Source organism: Puma concolor, chromosome A3 (genome assembly GCF_028749965.1).
Source record: "Puma concolor isolate L17-30 chromosome A3, mPumCon1.1.hap2, whole genome shotgun sequence".
NCBI lineage: Eukaryota > Metazoa > Chordata > Mammalia > Carnivora > Felidae > Puma > Puma concolor.
This window is the reverse complement of record NC_141669.1, coordinates 50,299,936-50,323,129: the sequence shown is the minus strand read 5'-3', so window position 1 is coordinate 50,323,129 and position 23,194 is coordinate 50,299,936. Positions and strand designations below refer to the sequence as shown.

General features: G+C 50.0%; 1 protein-coding gene and 1 long non-coding RNA gene across 9 annotated transcripts; one reads left to right on the top strand and one right to left on the bottom strand.

Annotated features, from left to right (window-relative positions):
* Positions 1–73: 73 nt before the first annotated feature.
* On the bottom strand, positions 74–15,371 carry RTKN (rhotekin). Of its 8 annotated transcripts, XM_086700797.1 has the most exons (14): positions 14,900–15,348; positions 14,571–14,763; positions 12,798–12,972; positions 6,463–6,662; positions 4,678–4,739; positions 4,527–4,580; positions 4,314–4,431; positions 3,884–4,093; positions 3,039–3,133; positions 2,826–2,932; positions 2,464–2,592; positions 1,623–1,791; positions 1,355–1,459; positions 293–769 (listed from the first exon to the last, which is right to left on the bottom strand). In XM_086700797.1, the coding sequence occupies exons 3-14, from the start codon at positions 12,867–12,869 to the stop codon at positions 435–437; spliced, it is 1,656 nt and encodes a 551-aa protein (XP_086556923.1). In that variant the 5' UTR covers positions 12,870–12,972; positions 14,571–14,763; positions 14,900–15,348; the 3' UTR covers positions 293–434. The 8 variants fall into 8 exon arrangements, with proteins under 8 accessions (XP_086556925.1, XP_086556923.1, XP_086556928.1 ...); XM_086700802.1 differs by lacking the exon at positions 12,798–12,972 and having other exon boundaries at positions 14,900–15,346; XM_086700799.1 differs by lacking the exons at positions 12,798–12,972; positions 14,571–14,763 and having other exon boundaries at positions 74–503; positions 14,900–15,371.
* On the top strand, positions 15,095–18,097 carry LOC147582432 (uncharacterized). The gene is made up of 2 exons (XR_015249104.1): positions 15,095–15,918; positions 17,566–18,097. It is a non-coding gene; the product is annotated as an uncharacterized LOC147582432 (long non-coding RNA).
* The last annotated feature ends 5,097 nt before the right edge of the window (positions 18,098–23,194 follow it).

Below are 23,194 nucleotides of genomic sequence, written 5' to 3'. Positions count from 1 at the left end.
TCCAGGGATGAGGGGATGGGGCAGGTCTAGACCAAGCAGCAAGGCAACCTGTCCTCAAGAACCAGGGGAAGGCTGCCGTTAAATAACTTTAATGGTTGATGTGAGAGTCACAAGGGAGGTGCACTCCCTCCCAAGGCTCTTCAGTGCCATCCTCAAAGCTGGTTAGTGCAGGGAGGTAGGGCAGGGTTGGTTCCAGTTTTCTCCCAGGAAGGGTTTCGGGGGTACCAGCCAGTCCCAGGAACGAGCCCCTCAACACCTTGGCAACCACAGCTTAAGAGGGGCTTCTGCTCCTCCTCCCCAGCCTACCCCAAGTCCAGCAGAGGAAGGTGAGGCCAAGCTGGCCAACCTTCTACTGACAGCGCCGCATCCAGAGCCTGACTGCACATGGGTCTTCTCTTCCTCTGGCCAGATCCTGTTGCCAGCACCTTTCTCTCTCACACTGGTGACTGGAGCCAAGTGCGGGACGGGCCTTTGCTGAAGAGGCCTCTGGACCGTGGGGATGGCTGCTGGGGGAGAGGGGCGACCGAGCGGGAAGCCCCAGGGGAGTGGTCTGGGGGGACAGCATCCAGGGAGAATGTTCGGGGTCGCCCCCAGGGCATGGGGTGGGTCCGAGCTGGGGCTGGGGCCACTGAGGCAGGTGAGCAGGGGGTAGGCAGGGCAGGCTGTTCTGTAAACATTGCTAGCCAGGGTGGGGGTGTCTCCAGCCTTGTGCCCTCCCGCTGGGCCAGGATGTCTGTCACCGCTGCGATGTCATCCAGCGGCTCAATAGCTGTGGCACCAGGAAGGGGTTGAGGGGAGGGGGCTAGTCAGAGCTTAGGCCCCAGGCCTACCCAGCCCTGACCATCACCTGTCACTGTAATAGGAGGAAAGCAAAGCCCGGATCTCAGCCGAGACTGTGTTATCCTGCAGGAGAAGCCCCTCACCTGGGCCCCCGGGAGCCACTGGCTCTGATACAACTATGGGATATGGGGAGCAGGGGGGATGGAGATGAGGGGGTGGGCAGAAGTGGGTGAAAAAAATCAAGGAAAGAGGAGGAAAATGAAAGCAGTGCCAGGCAAGTGGAGGGTCAGAGGAGGAGACAGGAATCCACATGCAGAAAGGGAAACAGAGAAGAAGAAATTAGGACAGAAGTCCATGAAATGAATCTGGCTTTTTGGGGGTTTGTTTGGAACTTTGGTGGAGGTGGCTCTAAGAAGAGCTGGAGAAGAGAAACAAATACAAGAAGACCGAGTGGGCCTTGGGTCCCCAGAGCTCTGCCTCAGTCTAGTGCTTTCTCTCTGTTGCCATTATCTAGGCTCCCTTGAAGCCCCCAACCCCACTTCCCATCAGGTTCCCTGAGTGCACTTTCACTCACCCATCTCATGGTACAAGGACCCCTGCTTGGCCAGTACTTGGGGTGGTTTCCGGGGAGCAGGGGTTTCAATTTTCATGATTTCATCACAGCACTGCTTCCATTGGCCTGGAAGGAGGGCAGTGACTGGGGTGGGAGGAGGAAGACTGAGAGGGCCAGGCCATCCTCTCCCCTGCCACGTTCCCTTCCACACTTTTTGGATATAGAGGCCTTGGGTAAAAACATCAAACCTTAATCCCTCCCAAGGTTCAAACCAGCCTCCTCCTCTTACTCATGTCAAAGAAAAGCTGCCACAGAGCCTCCATCCAGCTGTGCAGGGCTCCTCGACTCTCTGTCTGAAGGGTGTGTGTCACCTCGTCCTCCCCATACCGGTTACTGATGCTCAGGGTGAAGGGCTGGCCCGCAGCGTGGTCCAGCTCCCCTGCCCGGACTCGTGTCTCCTGCAGGAGAAGGAAGGGGTCTGCTGCCACCTTCACGTTGGTCACAGAAGTCAGCAGTGACATCAGGCAGGTTTGGTCATCCCTGACTTAGAAGGAGGAGCTTGTTGGGTCTCTCCTCAAGCCCTCTTATTTGCCTCCTATTGAGCAGAGCAGGAGGGAATGGCAGGAAAGGACTGGAGATGAGACAGATCGTCCTCAGTCAGGAACATGGAGCAGATGGAGACAGGGAAGGAGGGATTGAGTGAGGCAAGGAAGGCACAGAGGCACGCAGGAATGCTGAGGCCTAATGTCCCTCAGTACTTTCATAAAAGTTGGCAGGAAAGCCAACAAAAGGGCTCGGAAACCAAGAGAAGTCATTGGACTTGGGTTTGGGAGAGAAATCCAGGAAAGGGTGAAGTAGGGGCAGATTGGAATCTGAGGGAAAAGGCAGAAAGAGGATGAAAATCCTAAACTGGCCATGGGACCCTCTGAGACTAGGCAGGGGCTGAAGCTGGTGAGTAGAAGAGTTTTCCAGTGATGCTGGTGAGGGAGAACATTCCTGGCCCTGAAGCTAGGTATGGTGCTGTTAGGAGCAACAGGTGAATTTCCATCTCTCTGCACCCACCCTCCTGGGACCTGAAGGAGACACTCCTGGGCCCTGGCACCTGGTAGCTTCACCAAGGGACCCATCACCTTGTTGATGGCAATAGTAAACAACGGTTCTTCCCCAGTGTCTGCGTCTTCAGGTTGCCGGTAACAGAAGAGGTTTGTGCCTCTCAGGACTCCATGCACTCGTGCCCAGTCCTGCAGCTCCCCAGCTTGCTGTGTAAATGACTCAGGTTACCTGGGGGAATCACACCGCCAACACCCTTCTTCCCTTTCCCCCAGTGAGAATCTGCTCCTCTCTGCCCATGCTCTTGTCTGATCCAACTCTCTTCTTGCCCTAACCCTCCTTCCTCTACCCAGATCTTGATTTTTCAGTGGTCCTTCGGTGCCTAGGTGATCCAGCTTTCCTTCTCCAGGTTCCCTTCTATACGTCAGGGCCCCCTCCTCACCTGCACGCTGAGGGTACCACTTGCGGTAGGCTGAGTCATGCAAAGAGGTTGAGCCACCAGGCGGCAACACACGCTACCATAAAGGGGAAGCCAGGCGGGGTTCTCCTCTGGGGGACAGGAAGTGCAGGGTAAGGATAGGGAATGAAAATGGACCATTCAACAGCCCCTCTTCTCACTGTCCAGCATCCCCCCCACCCCACAGCACATACTCACCATGGCTGGTGAGGGTGAGGTCGTGTGTGCGGAACCCATCTTGCACTGCTGCCAGGGTGAGCGTGGTGTGAGCCAGGAGGTGGTAACGAGGACCCCTGCAGGACAGACAGAGAAGTGGGCTTCAGCCCCATGATCGGCGTATTAAATAGCAGGAGATCTGAGAGCTAAGCAGATCTGCCCCATCGTTCAGGCGGCCCCACAGAAAACTAGCTTGCCTCCTCCACGGGGCTTAGAACATTTACTGAGCTCCTGCTGAGTGCTGGGTCCTGTGGTTTAATTATGTTATTCCACTGTATTCCCACAACAGCCTTGGAAGGTTGGTGGCATTGTTCTGTTAATAGATGAGACAGCTTGAGGCTTAGAGAAGTTAAGAAATTTGCCCCAAATTTATAGCTGGTAGGTGGTGGAGTTGGAATTTGAACTCATGTGTGTCTCCAAAGTCAGCATTCTGTTCACTGCCCTAGAGCTTTCAAACTGCTTCTCAGAGGCCCCGTGTTTCTGTTGGGTGCCTCTAGGCATCAGCAGGCAACCCCTCAGGACCCAGGCTACTTTGCTCCAACCAGAGCACTCTGTTCTATCCATATAAGATGCATTTGCTGCTGCAAAAACTTGAAGACCCCAGAGCTTAGCTCTCCCTGCATTCTTACTGGTCTTCTCAGTTGACATGGGCCTGCTCCAGGGTGTAGGCCAGAGTGCCTCCCAGCTGTGTGGCCACTGCTACTTCATGTAGGTCTGCATGCTGTGGCAGCAGCACAAAATAGTTTCTGCATGCTCAACACAGCTCTGAGGTCACCCGTAGCCAGGACAGAGGCAACTGAGGGCAGTGGAGGAATGTAGAGCCTTACCCCACAGCTGGGGTCGGAAGCAAAATGGGACTGCTCCCCGAACCCCCAGCACTCTCCAGCGATGCCCGGACACGCCTCCCTGAGGAGCGGCCTAGGGAGCTGCTGAGTTTGGTGGCAAGCCTCTTGGGGGCTCCAGCCAGGGCCCCCTCCTCTTCCACGCAGGCCCCATACAGCTCCAGTCGCAGTTCAAAGTCTGGCCCTGCCTCGGTGCTATAGGAGTATGGGAGGAAGAGAGGAGGATGCTCCTGGGGAAGTCCAGGGAGGCATGAGGGGGCGGGCAGGGGTGAAGGACAGATGTGGTGCAAGTACAGGACAACTCCCCAGGTGAGGCCCATCTCCCTTCCTCCCTCTCCTCTCCCCCTGCAGCTATGGCATCCAGGGATTGGAGCAGAGTGGAGAAAGGAGGGCGTCACAGGGACCAGGTGCTCACAAGAGCACGTTGCTCTGAAAGGAGATGTCTGTGAGGGTCCTGTCCACCAGGATCATCTCTGTGTCCTGAATGTGTTCCCCTAGCTGCAGCAGCAGGAACACAGCCCAGCGGTGCAGGTCTGGGGACAGAGGCCAAAACTGGTAAAGATGTGCCCACAAGAACACCCAACCTCAGGTCACTCCCTCCATTTGTCCCAGCATGTGTGCAACTCACCACCTTTGTTCTTGAAATATTCTGTGTCCTTCCACATGAGTGGAATCCGGAGGTCTGAGGGGCAGAGGGGCAGGAAGAGATGTTGAGACAGGGCAGGAGATCTTGTGGTTGGGCAAAGAGTGCCAGTGACTAGGGGAGTTGTGCTTCTTACCAGAGATGCAGACCCGGCCACGGCAGGGGGAGCGCTCAGCAGGCGGCCCGCTGTCAGAAGGCCTGTGGGCAAATCACAACATCGCCACCTGCCTCTAGACACTATGCCCACCCCCCACCCCCCGGTTCTGGTTCCCAAGGGTTCTTTGTTGCCTCCAGCCCAGGGCCCAACCCCAGGTCCCCCACCAGCCTGACCTAGCAGGACTGAGGGACTGTAAGAGCTGTCAGTTGAACCCAGGGAGTCACTGGGCTTGGGGACACTGGAGGAGTATCAGCTCACATGCAGTATAAGCTCCAGGCTCCTCCCCCTCCAAGCATCCTCTCTGACCACCTCCCCAGAGCCCTGCCAGGGATGAGTGGGGCTTGAGGGAACAGGTGCCCGCAGAGACTCCTTTTCAAGAGTTCTTCTCCATTAAACCCAACTTGGAGGAGTTTGCAGGCTTTCTTTTTAACAATGGGGGAGGCTGTTCTTCTCTACCATCTCCTTCATCACTTCTTTGATACAGGAGGATACTGGGTGGGTTGGAAAATCAAGAACTCAAGTAAAGAATATCTGTGTTCCATTTGCCATAAACCTCTCTTCCCTCCCCCTCAGCTTTGATTTCTCCTTTACCATCTCCAGGTAGGCTGGGCCTTCCCAGTACCCCACTGCAGGGCCCCAGACACCTGGCCTTACTCCCCTCCCCACCCGTCAGCAGGACTCACCAAGCATGTGTCTCTCCTAAAGTGACAGTGAGTTTATCCATACAAATTCATAGCTCCACTAATTATCAACTTAGTAAGGCCTTAAGCTAAATGATGTGGCACTGATGACAGTGTGTTTAGCTGTCAGCAATTTGGGATGTACTTCAAATCACACTGCCTAGGTTTTATGGCCAGGGCAGAGCCTGTTGACGGCTGCCTTTCAGAAGATAGCAAGCTCACATTGGAAACTGCCCCCCACCTCCCAGCCTGCTTGCCCTTTAGCTTTATGGGGAAGCCAGAGCTGGTTATCTGCCTTCCCCCAGGGGCTTCACGGGTGGAGGGCTCCTGGCAACCTCTCCTGTGTCAGCCTTCATGGCCAAGCTGGGATGGGCACCCTGCCAGTGGGCAGCTGGAGCCTTCTCCCTACTCAGCAGTGGGGACAAACAGGCTTATTTTGCCAGAGCCAGTTTTCCAAATGACCAGGCTACCGAAAGTGGCCTCATTTGCCAGGTATTTTCTCCAAACACTTTAGTTGTACCAGAGCATCACCTCAACCAATTCACCATGGATTTGTCAGATGAGCAACATCTAATGTCATGAAGCTGGTGTTTCACATCCAGAAGCCGACCCCTTTTAGAATACACAATCTAATTTAGGGGAGCAGATAGGCTTTCCCTTAAATGTTTTTTTATTATTTCCTTTCTCGAGCACTGCCTGTGATGGTGAACCTTAGGTACACTATTGTCAGTTTGTGGTAAATTGGCCATCTGGTGAACCCACTTTGAGAAAATTATCTTTCCAGAAGCCAGCCAGCCAGCCAGCCAGCTTCATCGGATCACAGGCAGGGCTTAGCAAATTAGCCCTTTTACATTATAACCCCTCAGACTGACAGCCTTTCACCAGATACACTGGCTTTCCTGAGTCTAGCCCTAGCTACTCCTTAGTGCACCTTGGGCAGCACACTGTGGTGATAAAACACTAAGGCATCTCCCAGGCCTCTGACAAGGCTTCAAGGAGAAGTCATCTTCAGGGTGATCCACACTCCGTAGATACACACAGTACACGACTACCCCCCACATGGCCTTGCCTCCCCCTTGCTCACCTCCGGCCTGTCTTGCCCAGCACCTGCGCCTCCTTACGCCGCTGCAGCTCACCCATGTAGCTGAGGATGCGACTGTTGCACACCAACAGGCTCTTGGTGGCCTCCAAAGCTTGCTCTCGCTGGGAGCAGGCCGCCAGCAGCTTGCAGGCCCCTTCCCTCATCCGGATCTCATGGTCTAGCTTTCTCTGCAACTCTGTGTCCTAGCCAGAGTTGGGGGAAAGAATGAGAAGGAAATGTCAGTTGGGGACAGAATGAAGCACCCTCCAGTCCCCAAGTAGGCTGTGGCCCAGGAGAAACAGATAAGAAATTTATGTTTTAGGCAACTCAACCTCAGCTACCCAAGAATAACCAGAAAAGCTTTGTAAAAAAGATGCACTCATGCATTTGATGGTAGGAGCATAAATTCCTTCAGCCTCTGTTGAGCACAATTTGGAAAAATCTATGAAAACTAGAAATTCACGTATCCTCTGATCAAGCTATTCAATATCTAGGAGTTTATCCTACAAATACAATTATACCTATTGACAAAGCCATATTCATTGCAACATTTAAAAAAATTTTTAAATGTTTTTATTTAGAGAGAGAGAGAGAGCATGAGCAGGGCAGGGGCAGAGAGAAAGGGAGACACAGAATCTGAAGCAGACTCCAGGCTCTGAGCCGTCAGTTCAGAGTCCGACGCAGGGCTCGAACTCACAAACCATGAGATCATGACCTGAGCTGAAGTTGGGCGCTTAATTGACTGAGCCACCCAGACACCACTCATTATAACATTGTTTTAAAGCACCAAGTTTAAAAGTCCTTCACTCAGGCATTGGTTAAATAAATCACAACATTTCTATATCATGGAATATGAAAGGCTGCAGACATTAAAGAGTGAGGTAAACGTTTGTGCATAGATAAGAAAAAAATCTTCAAAATATATTAAGTGAGAAAAGAAAACAGTATTACACAATTCTACCATTAGTGTACTATATATATATATGTATATGTATATGTATATGTGTATGTATATATATATACATATACATATACATATGTATATGTATATACATATATATACCTATGTATATGTATATATATGAGGTTGTGGGCCTGGGTGCCAGGAATGGAAAACAGATTTATGCTACCTTTAAAAATATATACAGCCTTCTTTACTACTGTACTTTCGGAAATTGTTACCTTTTTAAAAATTTTTAATCTTCTCATTTAAAAACAAACAAAAAACACATTACCATGCTCTGCCTCAGATGTGCAGAACAAGAATCTCTAAGAGTGGAGTGTGTGAGTTTTTTTGAAAATTCCTCGAGTGATTCTGAGGTGTAGCCAGGGCTGAGAACCACCAACTAAAGAAAATGGACAAGATGGTAAAGACCATCCTGGATTACCCCAAAAACTCTAGTGATGAGTTGGGGGAGGGGGGCATCTAGTTAGCAAGGGATCGGTGGAGAAGGAACATACCATGTATAGAGTTCACCCATGCTGCACAGAACCCTGTATGCACTCCAAATTAGGGGACCTGCCTAAGGAGATCTGAGCTTGGGAGGTTAAGGACAGAGGCAAGGATTGGGGATGGGAAGGCAAGCAAGGCAGGAGGTCAGGAGTGAGGGGCTAAACAGGCTGTGCATAAGGATGGGGGTGGGTAGGCAATGAGAGAGGCACCAGGATTCTCAGGAACATTCACTCAGAAAGAGCCTTGGAGGTCTTGGCAGAGAGCAGAGGGTGAGAGCACCAGTCTGACATGAGACAAACCTGGGTCTGTGACATTCCTGCCAGTCTTGATAAGCTGAGAAAAAACTTATTTAAAATACACTAGACAGTTTACTCAGACTCCCTGAGACTTGGTTTCTCCATCTGTAAAATGAGGATGGAAATAGTCCCCACATCCCAGATTTGTGAAAATTCAGTAAGCCAGGAATGTAAAGCACTTAGCACAATGCCCAGCACATAGTATACATGAATGGTGAGGATGCTTTTTTAAATTCTGCTATTTTGACAGCAGTAGCATTCATCCAACAAACCTGGAGCATCCCTGTGCTGTCCAAGGCCCACATTTAAAATCCAGCTGGGAGGTGACAGATGCAGACATTAATGGCTGCACCATAAGTGCCATGTCATGGTATAAACACACTCACAGGACAGAGACCATGTCTGCTTCTGGTTGAAGTGACCAGAAGTGACCTCCTTCAGAAAGGAGGTAGAAAACTAACCCCATTACAGTATAAGATTAGTTTAAGAGGAAACCAAGTGGAGACACCAGGCTGGAAGAGGGGGGTGAATGTGATCACCCAAAACCTGTCTTCTCCCTCACACCAATTATCACACTGGGCACTTTCTTCTGTCCCCGGTGGCTCCAGCCTCCACATCTCCAAGACCTGAACACCCTAAATTCCTGTTTTCGAAAGCCTTGTCCAGCCTCCCTGAAAACATTCTTCCTTCACTATTTATTTCCTGGGCCACCAATGAGCTAGGCCTGACTCTCATGACCCCTCTCCCAGCATTGTTTCTCTTCCTGACACTTCAGAAATAGGCCAACCAGCTCATAATGCCCCCTCCACCAGGAAGCCCTCCCAGACTACACAGCTCCTGCCCCACCCCCACCCCTCAGCCCCTCTATGTCTGTCTGCACCAGGGTCCCACCTCTGCTAAGCTTTCTTGCTTGCCAACCCCCATCCCATTCTGCATCCAGCTTCTGTCACAAACACCACAAACGGATGAGAGAAGGGAGGGCACAGAGAGGCGTCCTCAAGCCCCCTCCTGGCTAGTCTCTTTGTCCGGGCCCCAGCACTCACGGATCCTTCCCTAGCCCTGTCCATTGCGCTTGTGGCACCAACGCAGGCAACGCGCTGGTTCCGGGGACTCGCAAGCACGCTCCCGCCCGTGGCGCTTGGGGCGATGGTGACATCAGCTCCCAACTGCCGCGAGAGCAGTCGAGGGGCTCCTGGGCGCAGGCGGTCCCTCCCAGCTCCCGGCAGGGTTAGGCTCCGGGCTCTAGCTGCGCAGCCAGGAGACCCAGTCGTGCGCAAGGCTGCCTCCCAGAGCTCCCACGTCGCATTGGAAAGGGCTTTTTGGCCTTGGTGCCGCTAGAGCTGCAGGAGGCCAGAGGCCCCTCCTGCTTTGCGGTTGCCCTCCAAGGTGACCCCTTGCCCAAAAGCATGGGGGAGGAAGATAGTGTGTAAATTGGAATAACTGGGGCCATAGAAAAGTTTCTGGGCTCAGCCTAAATGAATGAGCCTGCTATCATCCCCCCCTACTCTGGCCCCAAACCCGCTCTCCCACAGCTCCAGGGAGGAGAGGACTCTAGAAATCCTGCTTCCTCCCTTTGGGCAGAGCATCTCAGGAATCCTGGCACTGTTTCTAGATCCCTATGTTTAGCCCCCATCTCCCCACCCCAAGGATAGCTTCTTGTCTCCCCCTCCCCACCCACACACCCCTTTCTCCCCAAGCAGGCATTTTCTCCAGACTCTCCTGGGAAAGAGCCCAGAATTGGATGTCAGCCGGACCTGGGTCAAGGCCCAAGGGGCTGAAGGAGGATGAGTCATGGGCAGAAGCCCAGCACACATTAAGCTCTCCGTGGACATCTTCCTGTCCCTCCCTCCCATTCTCTTCTGTCCCTGACTTACTGCTCTGCTTCCCATCACCTCTGTTCCCTTCAGAATCTCCACTGGGGCTAAATCCAAATCCTGGCTTGGGAATTTGACTAGCTATGAGAACTTAGCCTCTGGAAACTATAAACTGGGGAGTGTTCTATCTCCTTCATAGTATTGTTTGAGAATTAAGTGGGAAAGTCTAATTGTTTCCTTGGCCCAGCACATATTTAAAAACAGCCTTTCTCTCACTCCCACCTCCCCTTTACTTGCAGCTTAAGTTGCTTCCTCCAGAAAGTCTTCTTGGATTTATTCTTCCATGAGTACCTCTCTTAGCAATCTCTGAAATATCAGTGGATCTCTCTCTTGAGTTGGGGGTAGGGGCTGGGGGGAGGAGACTGCTGAGTTTGGTGGAAAAAGAACACAGCACCCTCAGCCTGTAGCTGAAGGAGAGATGACCAAAGTGAAATCTGAGCCCCCTCCTCTGCCCCAGAACTTGAACAGACTTACCATGAAGAAAAATTACATGGGGGAAGGGAGCACAAGACAGTGGAGAGGGTGCAGAATTTAAACATTTAAATACCTAGACCAGCTCTGTTCAACAGTATCTCCTGTAATGATGGACATGTTTAGCAGCCATCTTGAAATGTGGCTAGAGCAACCAAGGAAATAAATTGTTTATTTCATTTTAATTAACTAAATTATACATTTAAATAGCCACATGTAACTAGTAACATGGACGGTGCAAAGGACTAGGTTTTATCCCATGTGCCAACACAGGACAATAGGTGGTATCAGAGTCCCAATGGGCTCACTGAGCATCTTTTTTTTTTTTAATGTTTATTTATTTTTGAGAGAGAGAGAGACAGAATGTGAGTGGAGGAGGGGCAGAGAGAGAGGGAGACACAGAATCTGAAGCAGGCTCCAGGCTCTGAGCTGTCAGCACAGAGCCTGATGCAGGGCTCAAACTCATGACCTGTGAGATCATGACCTGAGCCGAAGTCAGCCACCCAACTGACTGAGCCACCCAGGTACCCCGAGCATCTTTCTGCATATTAGAAATAGGTGACCCTCTCCAGGCAAACAAGTTAGATAAAGGTGTCCCCTCTAAAGGTTTGTAGCCCCAAAGCAGGCCAGGACTCCTGCCTCTGCCTGGCACCCTTGTGAAGGAAACAACCTGCACAATTTGTGCCAAGGATGTGCTCTCTTTACAATCCCACCTCCGACCTTCCCCCACAGCAATCTCCTGCCTTGTCCAGGAGGTCACCTCTGTGGTTTCCTTCTCCTTCCCCATCTCAGTAAATGGCCACACCACTCAGCTGCTTAGCCACACACCTGGAACGCTCTTTGCTGTGAGGCAAATCCATCAGTGTCCAGTCCTCATGTCCAATCCATCAACCAGCCCTGTCAGATCTACCACTGTCATTTGAAATCCAGCCCCTACTCTGTCTCCACCACCAGCACTTTCTTCCACACCACCACGTTCACTCCCCTAAGGCAGTAACAACTTGCTGTCCAGTGGTCTTCTGCTGCCACTCTTGCCAACTCTTTCTCTCACCCCCAACCCCTGCCTAGCCTATTGTCCACAGAAGTCATTATTTTAAAACATTAGACAAGTACTGTTCCTGGTTAAAAACCTTGCATGGGTAGGGGTGCCTGGGTGGCTCAGTCAGTTAAGCGCTGAGTCTGGCTCAGGTCATGATCTTGTGATTCAGGAGTTCAAGCCCCGCATCAGGCTCTGCGCTGACAGCTCAGAGCCTGGAGCCTGCTGCGGATTCTGTGTCTCCCTCTCTCTCTGACCCTCCCCCACTTATGCTCTGTCTCTCTCTCTCTCTTAAAATAAATAAACATTAAAAATTAAACAAACCAACAAACCAACAAAACCTTGCATGGGCCAACAGCATACCTAGAGTAAAATCTACATGCCTTGTTAGGGCCTTCAAGGCCCTGCATAATCTGTACTCTGTCCATGACCTCAGCCCCAGGTATAGCCACACTGGAACTGGAACACATCCTCATCTGAGAGCTTTGCCCCTGCTATGCCCTGTCAGGAAAGCCCTTTGTCCAGTCTTCACATACCTTCATATCCTTCAGGTCTCAGTTCATGATCTCATTGCAAAGACTTTCTCTGACCTCCACACTGAATGCTGCCTTCCCTACCTGATGTGTGTTACATCCCATTTTCGCCATCATTTCACTGTGTGAGATGATTTACATGTTTGCATGTTTATATGTTCCCCCAGGTGAATGGGCCTTTCCTGTCTGGTTCACTGTATCCCATGGTCTAGAAAGGAGCCTGACATATAGAGGTATTCAATAAAGGTGTTTAAGAATAAATAGAGGAGCAAACAGCTCGCTGCCATCTCCAGGGCCAACAGAATTCTTACATCCTGATGCAGAGCCCCTCTCCCCTTCTCTAGCAAGGCCACAGCCTTCCTACAAACCTCTCTTACATCAAAGTCCTCTCTTCTTTCCACACTTAAATGACCCCCTCCAAAACACCATCCACACCCACTCACAGAGCTTTCAGAAACAGGTGTAAAGACCCTTCTGCCAACATAATGCTCTGCTCAACAGAACTGAGCGTAGGTCCACACACAGCATCTAACACAAGGCATACAGAACCACCTGGCCCTCTCCCCACTTTGAGCAGGTCCCACCCTCCCTCCTCAGCCCCAGCAGGGCTGCGTGGGGGCAAACTGAGGCTGGGGTGCATGCACAGGAGGTGTACTCCAGGGGTGGGGGCGTTACCTCCAGGCTGAGCGCCATCTGTCGAATGTAGAGCATATTCAGGTCCTCCAGGATGTGCAATCTGTCCTGCATCTTTGTGCCCCCACTGCCCCTTCCCTTGTGGACCCCTCCAGAGGGGGGGTGCTGGACAGGCACCACGCTGCTCCACAATTCCTCCTCCCGCTGCTTCCCTGGTCTTGAAAGAAGTGGGCAGAGGGCAGAGGCTGCCCTCGTCCCTCTGCACTCCTGTTACACCCCTCTGGCAGCTGTGACAAACTTCCCTTGCCTACCACTGTTCCAGAGTCCTGGTGGGAGCCAGGCATGGGAAGAAAGGAAAGCGAGGTGAGAGTGAGGAAGGTCCCAGGAAGGGAGGCCAGCTGCAGAGGGGGCTCTGGGCACAGAGTGTCCAGTCTTGCTTTGGTGGCAGCTGTTCTCCCAGCTGTGGAAGAAAAAGGCCCTTTCATTCCGACTCTGGCCCCTCCCCAGCCCCCGCCCACATCCCTGGCCTGGTGGACAGAGAGTCTGTGTGCCGGTAGGGCGTGAGGGGCAGGCACAGCTGGAAGGGGGCAGGGAAGGGACGCTCACGCAGGTTTTACAGAGTTGTGGGTTTGGGCAGCAGGTCAGAGCTTTCTGAGAGGGGTTCTCACTCTCAGAAAGAAGAGGGATGGAGGTGAGGACTTAACTGGTGAGCCCAGGGAGCGGGACAAAGGGGTACACTGGGCCCAACCCCCAGGGCCACCTCTTCCAACTTGGGGCCCTTATCCAGCCCGCCCCACCCTGGGCTCACAATTACCTCGCTTTTCCAGAAGAAGGGAGGAGAGGGCGGGAGAAAGGCAGGGGTGTGCCTGTCTGCTGCTGCCCCCGCTCCCCTCTGCGGGCCCCTTCCCTTCCAGACAGGAAACCAGCCCCGATTCCCAGCCAGCTGCAGCTTTGCCCCCCCCCCCCCCCCCCCCCACCACCTCCAACCCTGCCCACGGAGTCACACTCCCCTCAGCGGCCGGCGGGCCCTGCGACTCCGCCCCGGCTCCTCTGGCTCCTCTGGCTCCTCTGCTCTGGCCCCTTAGGCCCAGCTTATCCCAGGGGCGGCCCCAGCCCACAGGCCCCTCCTCTTGGTCCCCAGGCCTCGCCTCTCCCTCCCCCACGCTGGTCACACGCTGGGTTGCTCGTGAGGAACCCGACAAAGCCCCTCTCCCCCAGGTCCACTGGCTTCTGAGTCAGAGAAGGCCCGGGACACCGGGAGGTGGATGTGAAAGGGCCTTTGTTCTGGGCAGGCTGGGGGGAAAGGGCAGAAGCCAGGCCTGGAATCTCGGCCCGGAGGGAGAGGGGGGCGGGAGGAAGGCCCCCTCACTTAACCCTTTACAGGTCCTGTAGGGAAGGAGAGGTGACCTTGGGGACAGCCTCTTTGCTGTCGCTACTGCCCTCGGTCCTAACTCAGGCCCACAACGTTCAGCCGCTCCCAAGCCTCTATGGGGAGTTACAGGTAGGGCTCAGACTAGGTAGGTAATGGGGTAGAGCCGAAATTGTGACTAGAGACTGGGCTGCAAAGTTTTGGTGTGGTAAACGCCCAAATCATTAAAAGGGACTCCCCCGCCCCACCACACACACTCCCAGCCCTTCAGGGGCACAGAGGAGCAGTTGGGGAGGGCTTCAGCGACTAAGTGGTCAGACCTGGCCTAGAAGTCGAGTTGGTGATGAAGGCTGTCCCAGATGGTTGAGACAGGTTGTGAGATAGGGCTGGCGGCCGAGGAAGAAGAGGGAGCCCAAACGAATCCGAGCTGTTTGGGGCCCGCCTACCTGCTCACCTCCCTTCGCCGCGGGATGCGCAGGATAGGCCGGGTCCAGGCACACTTTGGGAATCGAGCCTGCGGACCCCTAAACTCGAGCCAACCCGGAGTTTTTCCAGGCAGAGACAAGTCATCCCAACTGGTCAGGGAGTGTCGGGGGTGGCACAGGTTTGATTAACTTTCAGACGGTGCGCGCCTCACTTCTGAAGTCAACAACCGGTTAGAACCCAGACCGCGGCGTCTCCGCCCCTCGGCGTGCGCGCGGGCGGGGGCGGGGGGCCGAGGGCAGCCGGGGCTGCAGGAGCCGGGGGAAGGGGGAGGCCGGGACGCGTGTCTCACCTCGGGCGGGTCGCTGAAGAGGCTGAGTCGGAAGCGGCCGCGTTTGAACTCCATCTCCAGGGCGGAGCCCCTGGCCACGGTGACCCGGCTCCGGTGGTTTCGGGAGAACATGCTGGCGACCCCGCGCCTTTACCTGCTCTGTGAGTTCCCGGAGCCGCCAGCTGTGTCCGATCTCGTCCGCTTCTGTTCCTCGACGTCCGCCCGCCAGTCCGGCTGGGAATCTCCCGCAGCCGGATTCCCAAACTCCGCCCCCGGAGACGACACCTGGGCTGGGCAGGGCGCGGCACCCTCCTTCTCCACCCCCGCCAAAGGCCAGGCCGGCCGAGCCAGTCCCGAGGCACCAAGCAGTCCTGGCCCGACAACCCCACAGCCAGGCACCCTACACTGCTCAAACACTGCGGGGGCGCGTCATCCGGTCGCGCCCAGGTCTCAGGCGCCTCACCTGGGAAAGGGGCGGACCCAGGGAAGCCCCGCCCCGCCCGCCTCCCCCACCTGGCAAGCCCCACTACCTGCGCGCGGAAAACCCGTGGCCACCTGGGGTCACTGCGTGGCACACTGTGGTTCTAGCCGGGCCCCGGGACCGTCCCCAGTTCCACACCAAGCAGCTTCTGAAGTGATCGTTTCAACTTCCTACAGTCTCAATGTCTCTTCGTCCCCCTCCCGCTTTAGGTCCTCCATTCGCTACCTGCCCATCCACCCAATCCCGGGGCCATGCTTAAGCATGTTTTGGAATCCTGTTCTGTCAATTACTAACTGTGGAGCCTCGACTCAGTCTTGAACTGAGCTTCAGTTTTCTCATCTGTTCAATGGGGGTATAGTAATTATCTCCATTCCTCCGGTTGCTATGAGGATTCCATATGAGAATGGGTGTAAGATGCCCAGCATAGTGTCTGACATAAAGCAATTGCTCCAAAAGTGGAGCTATGAAGACAAAGGAGCAGGTGCAGCACTCTTGTGTCCTTGGATGGGGCACAGGTGACCTCAGCGCTCTGGACCCAGATCATAAGTGCCTTACGAGGGTGAGTTGATCATTGACCTCAATGTTGACTATTTTTCAGCTGCTTTGCTGGATGGGCAAGACAGGATTAACACTCTCAGTCTGTGCAGAAGAGGGGGCCCTCCTCACCCCACAGAGCCTAGTGAGAGAGAAAGAAATGGCAGAGTATTAGCTTGCTGACCACACTGATTAGTCTTTTGGGGATTCTAGAACTTACTGGAGAGAACTTGATAGATTAATAAAATTAAATAAATAAGTGAATAAATCTTGAGAGTAAGTCTCCTTCATAGCAGATGGGCTGGAGTCGGAGAAATAGTAGCCTTTAACTTTAGAGAGGACAGAATTGCTCTGCTATGGCAAATTACTCAAATGTTCTTCTAGAAAACCTGACTTAAGATTACTTCAGCAAAAGGGGACATTTCTTGTCTTAAGGAACTAAAATATCCAGAGGCCAGGCTTTAGATGTGGCTTGACTCAGGCATTCAGTGTCCCAAGGATCCTGCCTCTTCCCGTCATCTACCTCTACTTTGCTCCACATTGGCTTCACTCTCCACAGCATGAGATTGTTTCCGAAAATTCTGGGTCTATAACTTTTCAGGCTTAAATTCAGGGAAAAAGACAGCATCTGTTTCCTGAACATCCTACCCATGTCTTGGATTCACTATGGGCCATCTGGGATCATTTGTCCAACCTCTGTAGCCAGAGGGGTCGACCGACCTGAACCAATCACTGTGGCTAAGGGAGGATTCTACATGCCAGTCGACCAGACCTGGGTCACTTGCCCACTCCCAGAGACCTATTGGAACCTATTGACCGAGGAGAGGAGGGAAGGGAGAGGTGGTTTCCCAAAGACTGTTTCAGTACTACCACCAGAAGGTGAGGGAATGGATGCTGGGGAGGAAAACAGCAAACAGCCTTGATATACAGTTACATGGAGAAGGGAATTCTTCTGGTCAGTAGGAAAGTCCGATCAAAAGATTTTATAAAATCCATGGCCTCTGAGATAAACCTCAAAGAGTGGGTGAGGAGAGGGAAGGGGAAAGGCTTTGGGTTTTTTTGTTTTGTTTTTTTTTTAGTGTTGTTCATTTTTGTTTTTTTAGTAAACTCTACCCCCAATGTGGGGCTCAAACTCACGACCTCATGATTAAGAGTCACCATCATATGCTCTACTGACTGAACCAGCCAGGCACCCCAGAATTGTTTATTTCTTCAAATATCTATTGTCATTCTTTTTTTTTTTAATTTTTAAATGTTTATTTATTTTTGAGAAACAGGGGAAGAGTGCCGGCAGGGGAGGCAGAGAGAGAGGGAGACAGAGGATCGGAAGCAGGCTCTGCGCTGACAGCAGTGAGCCCAATGTGGGGCTTGAACTCATGAACAATGAGATCATGACCTGAGCTGAAGTCAGATGCTTAATAGACTGAGCCACCCAGGCGCCCCTCTATTGTCATTCTCCTTAACTGTAAATTCCCCAGGGAGGAACAATCTGTCTTGTCAACTGCTTTATGCCCTGTGCCCGGCACAAAGGAAGTACTCAATCAACCATCATTGAAGTAAATGAATACAGGAAATGCCTCAAGTCAACATGCAGATTTGAGAGTACCTGACTGGGATGAGCCATGCTGTTGGACTAAAAGGGTTCATTTCAAACACTGTTTTTTTTTTTTAGCAACAGAATGAAATCTTACCTGGAATATGTGAAATAGAAGCAAGCAGCTGCTGTGATGGGAGCAGGGCTGGAGCCTCAAGCACTGTCCTCTCCACAGGCCCTCAGCTGCCCTGCACCCCACCCCGGGGAGCTTGTGCTCTCCCTCTCTGGAAGGGTTTGAAAACCCCTGCAAGAGGTTGGAGGAATGGAAGATGTCTGGAAAGGAAGTGGAGCTCACATCCTGCCTGAGAATCTGAATTCCATGTGACTGAAGATTTTACAAAAGGAGTGGGATAGCTAGAGTTGTATTTTAGAGATCATAATCCGGCAGCCTCTTTCATAAATCAGTTGGAGGAGGTTGTGACGGGTCAGGGAAGCCAGTTGACACTGTGCGTGAATAGGAGTGGAGAAACAAGGGCCAACAGTTTTGTGGATTGATTTATTTTTTAAATTAAATTCTTATTTGAAAACACACATACAGTTGGAAAAAAAAAAAAACTAATGTACTCCTAATTTGACATTTAAAAATAATACAAAATATGGGGTGCCTGGATGTCCCAGTTGGTTAATGGTCTGACTCTTGATCTCAGCTCAGGTCTTGATCTCATAGCCTTGAGTTGAAGCCCTGAATTGGGCTCCCCACTGGGTGTGAGGCCTACTTAAAAATAAAATAAAATAGGGGCGCCTGGGTGGCGCAGTCGGTTAAGCATCCGACTTCAGCCAGGTCACGATCTCGCGGTCCGTGGGTTCGAGCCCCGCGTCGGGCTCTGGGCTGATGGCTCAGAGTCTGGAGACTGTTTCCGATTCTGTGTCTCCCTCTCTCTCTGCCCCTCCCCCGTTCATGCTCTGTCTCTCTCTGTCCCAAAAATAAATAAACGTTGAAAAAAAAATTTAAAAATAAAATGAAGTAAAACAGAATAGAATACAATAGAATAAAATATAAAATAAAAATAATATAAAGTAAAAAATAAATAAATAAAAGCATGCCTTCCTCAGCATCAGAGAAAAACATTGAGACATTTAGTGCCATGGCGTACTGAGGCCTCACACTAGCTCATAAGAGACAACTGCTAAATTGCCTAGAATTGTGCATTTCAGGTGTTAAACACAGCTTTGATTAAAAATTAAATCTAAAACCTCACAAATAAATTCTATTAAAGGAAAGGTGACAAATACTCAAAATTCATCACTTCCTCATTTCACTATTTTTCTATTATCTGTTGAGGTTATTTGTATCAATAGTATACACACACACACACACACACACACACACACACACACAGTGGAAATGCTATGTCTCTTCCTAAATTCCTGTGTTCCATCATGTCACGTTTGAAATTGGGCATGGTGAGAGTAGTTACACAACAGAAACAGGTGAACACCATAAATCAGGGCTGGTTTTTTTTCTTTTCTCTCAGGGAGCTTTTGTTAAAAATTTACCAGCGTACTACTGGTTGGGTGCATAATCTTTCCAACTTTTTCCTTTACTTATGTCTGTGTCTCTGTCTCTCCAACTATGAAGTAGATATCCGGAGAAGGGGTTGTCAGTCACCTGGTGTTCAAATCATCCTCCTATTTCTGCATGGTCCCCTACTGTGGACAATATTGGTAGGCTGAGGCTCTACCCTCATTATGGCATCTGGAGAAGGTTATTCATCCTCTCTCACACTTCTTCACAGCTCAGGCATAAGCGCTTGGCCTAAGCCAACCAATTGGAATGCTCCCAACTGGACTTTGAATCTTGAACAAGTGAAAACAAGACCCAGGGAGAGTTCATGATATAATCATTGCACCTGCAGCCCATGGGGAGCAGGTGGCTGTGCCAACAGGGAAATCCTCATCAGCAGGTTCTGGTGGTGTCATTGGTGTAGCTCAGTGCCACCTCAGCCACATGTTCCTACTTCCTGGCCTCTCTTGGTTCCCACCCTTTTCAAAGGAAAGGACAAGATGAGCCCAAAACATTTTGTAGTGTTAGGAAGTAAAAAAGTGCTCAAAGAATGATGGAGACATGTCAAAAGGACCCAGAAATCATCTTAAAGAAATGCCCACTGACCAAACCTGGGACATGTTTCAGCATCAAAATGAATAATGATACTAATGGATTACAACCCACTGACTGAAACAGAAAATGATATAAATAATTCATATGTAAAGGAATGTAAGAAAAGAAAGCACCCCTTCACAGTAGCATGCCCACTAATAATACATGTAGATGCAATAATGGAAGTAGAAAGATTACGTTGGCAATTATTACATATTGTTGATTCACAGAGTATTTGTCAATGGATACTAAGCCTGGTAGATGGAGGTTTGATGGGGAACAGGATTATCAGAGTAGTTTCAAAGTATATCCCCAGAAAATAACTCATTAATTACAAAAGTGAACAATGGAGACTTTACAGTGGAGAACACTGACAGACACCACTGTGACCAGGTGATCAAGGTTAGCGTCATCAATAGTGAGACAGGCTGATACCATGTGCCTCCTGATGTGATACACTGAGAAGAACACAGCACAGTCTTCTTTGTGTAGTATTCCGGCCAACAATTATGAATCTAGACATGAGGAAACACCAGATGCATCCAGGTTGAGGGGCATCCTAAGGAACCAAAGGCCTGTTCCCCCCTTTTTTAAAGATTTCATTTTGGGGGTGCCTGAGTGACTCAGTTGGTTAAGCATCTGACTCTTGGTTTTGGCTCAGGTCATGATCTCATGGTTTGTGGGTTCGAGCCCTGTGTTAGTCTCCATACTGACAATGCCAGAGCCTTCTTGGGATTCTCTCTTTCCCTCCCCTATCTCTCTCTCTGCCCTTCCCCCACTTGCACATGCGTGCTCTCTCTTTCTCAAAAATAAATACACTTGTGGCACCTGGTGGCTCAGTTGGTTAAGCGACTAACTCTTGATTTTAGCTCAGGTCATGATCTTGTGGTTCATGAGTTTGAGCCCCATGGTGGTCTCCATGCTAACGGCACAGAGCATGCTTGGGATTTTCTCTCTCTGCCCCTCTCCTACTCTCTCTTTCTTAAAATAAATAAATAAGCATTTTTAAAAATTTTGTTTTTAAGTAATCTCTACACTCAATGTGGGGCTCAAATTTACAACCCTGAGGTCAAGAGTTGCATGCTCTACCAAATGAGCCCGAGCCAGTCAAGAGCCCCCAAAGGTCTGTACTCTTTATCTATTTTTTATTTATTTAATGTTTATTTATTTTTGAGAGAGACAGAGTGCAAGCTGGGGAGGGGCAGAGAGAGGGAGACACAGAATCTGAAACAGGCTCCAGGCTCTGAGCTGTCAGCACAGAGCCCCACATGGGGCTTGAACCCATGAACCATGAGATCATGACCTGAGCTGAAGTTGGAAGCTTACCTGACTGAGCCACCCAAGTGCTCCAGGTCTGTACTCTTTAAAATTGTCAAGGTCATGAAATATATGGAAAGAGTGCAGAAATGTTCCAGATTAAAGTAAATCAAAGAGATACAATAAGAAAATGTAATGCATGATTCCGGATTTGGATTCTGGGCTAGAAAGGAAAAGAAGACATTGGGCAGCTGGTCAAACTTGAATGCCCTCTGTGGATTGGATGGTCACGTTCTATCAATGTTAATTTCCTGATTGGGAGGGTTGCACAAAGGTTATAGAACAGAATACTTGTTTGGTGATATATTTAAGGGGGAAATGGCATCAGGTCTGCAACTTTGTCTGAGATCAGAAAAGAAGTAATGATAATGAGGGGGAGGGGTAATGACAAATGTTAACAATTGCAGAATCTGATTTTAGGAAGTATGAGAGTCCTTTGTACTCTTCCTGCAACTTTTCTGTATGTTTGCGATTATTACAAAATAAATTATATTTTTAAAATAAGGCCAAGAACTCTTTCAGAAGAATAAAGTTCTTCCTTTTACCCTACAAACATGCTTAAATCTCTTCTGAACAAAGCAAAACCAAAACAAAACAAAATAACGAAGCTAGCAGCTACTTGCTGTTGCCACTTGCTCCCTGCTGGGCATCAGGATGTTGAGGAAATACCACTGAGCCTGGTGTCAGGAAGCCTCTGTTGGAGGCTGGCTCAACACTCCCTAACTATGTGACTTTGACTAAATCATTTAACCTCTCTGAGCCTCCGTTTCTTCATGAGGTAACAATAGTAGCTCTTACAGAGCTGCCATGGAGATCAAGGGAGAGAAGGGATATGAAAGCAGGTTATAAATTATACTGTGTTTGACAAATACTAACTGTAGGTGGTCCCTCACTTTAACCCCTGGTGATACAGGACTATTGCCTTCACACCTGCTAGAATGCATCTCCTTCTAGGAGCTCAGCCTGCCCTCTGCAGGACTACACATAACTGATCACAGCCTTCATCTTTTGAAGTATGACTTTCTTGCCCTCTTTTGGCCTCTTCTTCTCAACTCTGCCTGGCCACTCTGCCTGCCTATCCAGGACAGATGATCACTCAGATCTGTTCCTGGTCTTTTCCTCTTCATCTGCTTGTTCATTCTGGAATGTCTCATCTATTCCCATGCTTTTGGGGGCACCTCTGTTTCTATGCTGATGACACCCATACTCACACCTTTTGCACTGGCTTCTCCTGTCGGTATTCCATCTCCATCTGGGCATTCACTCAGGCATTTCAAATTCACCTTGGGCAACAATAACTGATTCTCATACTTTCTTCTCTTCCTATGTTCACTTTCTTATTTAAAACACTACGCTCCCTCTAAATACTTGGGCCAGAAATGCAGAAGTCAAGTATTGTTGCTGTCATTTGCTTATTGAACATCTACTATTTTCCAGGTACAAAGTACTTTGCATTCTTGATTCACTTTTTTTCCTTGAAAGAGCCCTCTAAAGTAAATCCTACTTCATTCCATCTTACAAAGCTGAAATCTAGGGTTCAGAAAGCTTAAATAACTTTTTAGTTCAAGATTATACAGCTAATAAATAGTGGAACTATTTTTTTTATAATAGGATAGTCTGACTCCAAAGTCCATTCTGTTAATCTTAATCATTATACAACATTGACTTCTTCGTGAATTCTCATATATAATTTCATTGATTCCTTTTAATTTTGTCACTGAAATGTCTCTTGAATCAGTTCTTTCTTTGTTCCCTGATGCTATCTAGTTCAGACACACATCTTGTACATACTTAAACATTTGTATATAGGCGGTACATTTTTCTATTTATAAATATGATATATACTGGCTGTAAGAAAATTCATCACAGATCTAGGTAGTAGAAGTTCCCCAACCCCAACTTCTAAAGATAAACACAATTAAGGTGTAGTATGCATTCCTCATTTTTTCTATGTATATAGAAGCATATTACAGTTTTTAAATGCAATCACATCATATTGAAACTCACCTTTCTTATTTCATATATCAGCACATACAGATCTACTTTGTTGTTCTTTTTAAAAACTATTTTTTATTTAAAAAAATTAATGTTTACTTATTTTTGAGAGGGGGGAGGAAGGGGCAGAGAGAGGGAGACAGGATCTGAAGCAGACTCTGCACTGACAGCAGAGAGCCTGATATGGGGCTCAAAGTCATGAACCATACAATCATGACCTTAGTTAGCTGAAGTCTGTCGCTTAACCGACTGAGCCAGCCAGGCACCCCATGTTCTTCTTTTTTTATTAGGTAAAAT

Coding starts and splice junctions, on each gene's coding strand:
- RTKN (XM_025932269.2), bottom strand. CDS start 15,010: ATGTTCTCCCGAAACCACCGGAGCCGGGTCACCGTGGCCAGGGGCTCC. Junction 6,663..14,899: donor TCTTCAGCGACCCGCCCGAG/GTGAGACACGCG, acceptor AACTCTGGCTAG/GACACAGAGTTGCAGAGAAA. Junction 4,432..4,526: donor ATATTTCAAGAACAAAGGTG/GTGAGTTGCACA, acceptor CTCTGTCCCCAG/ACCTGCACCGCTGGGCTGTG.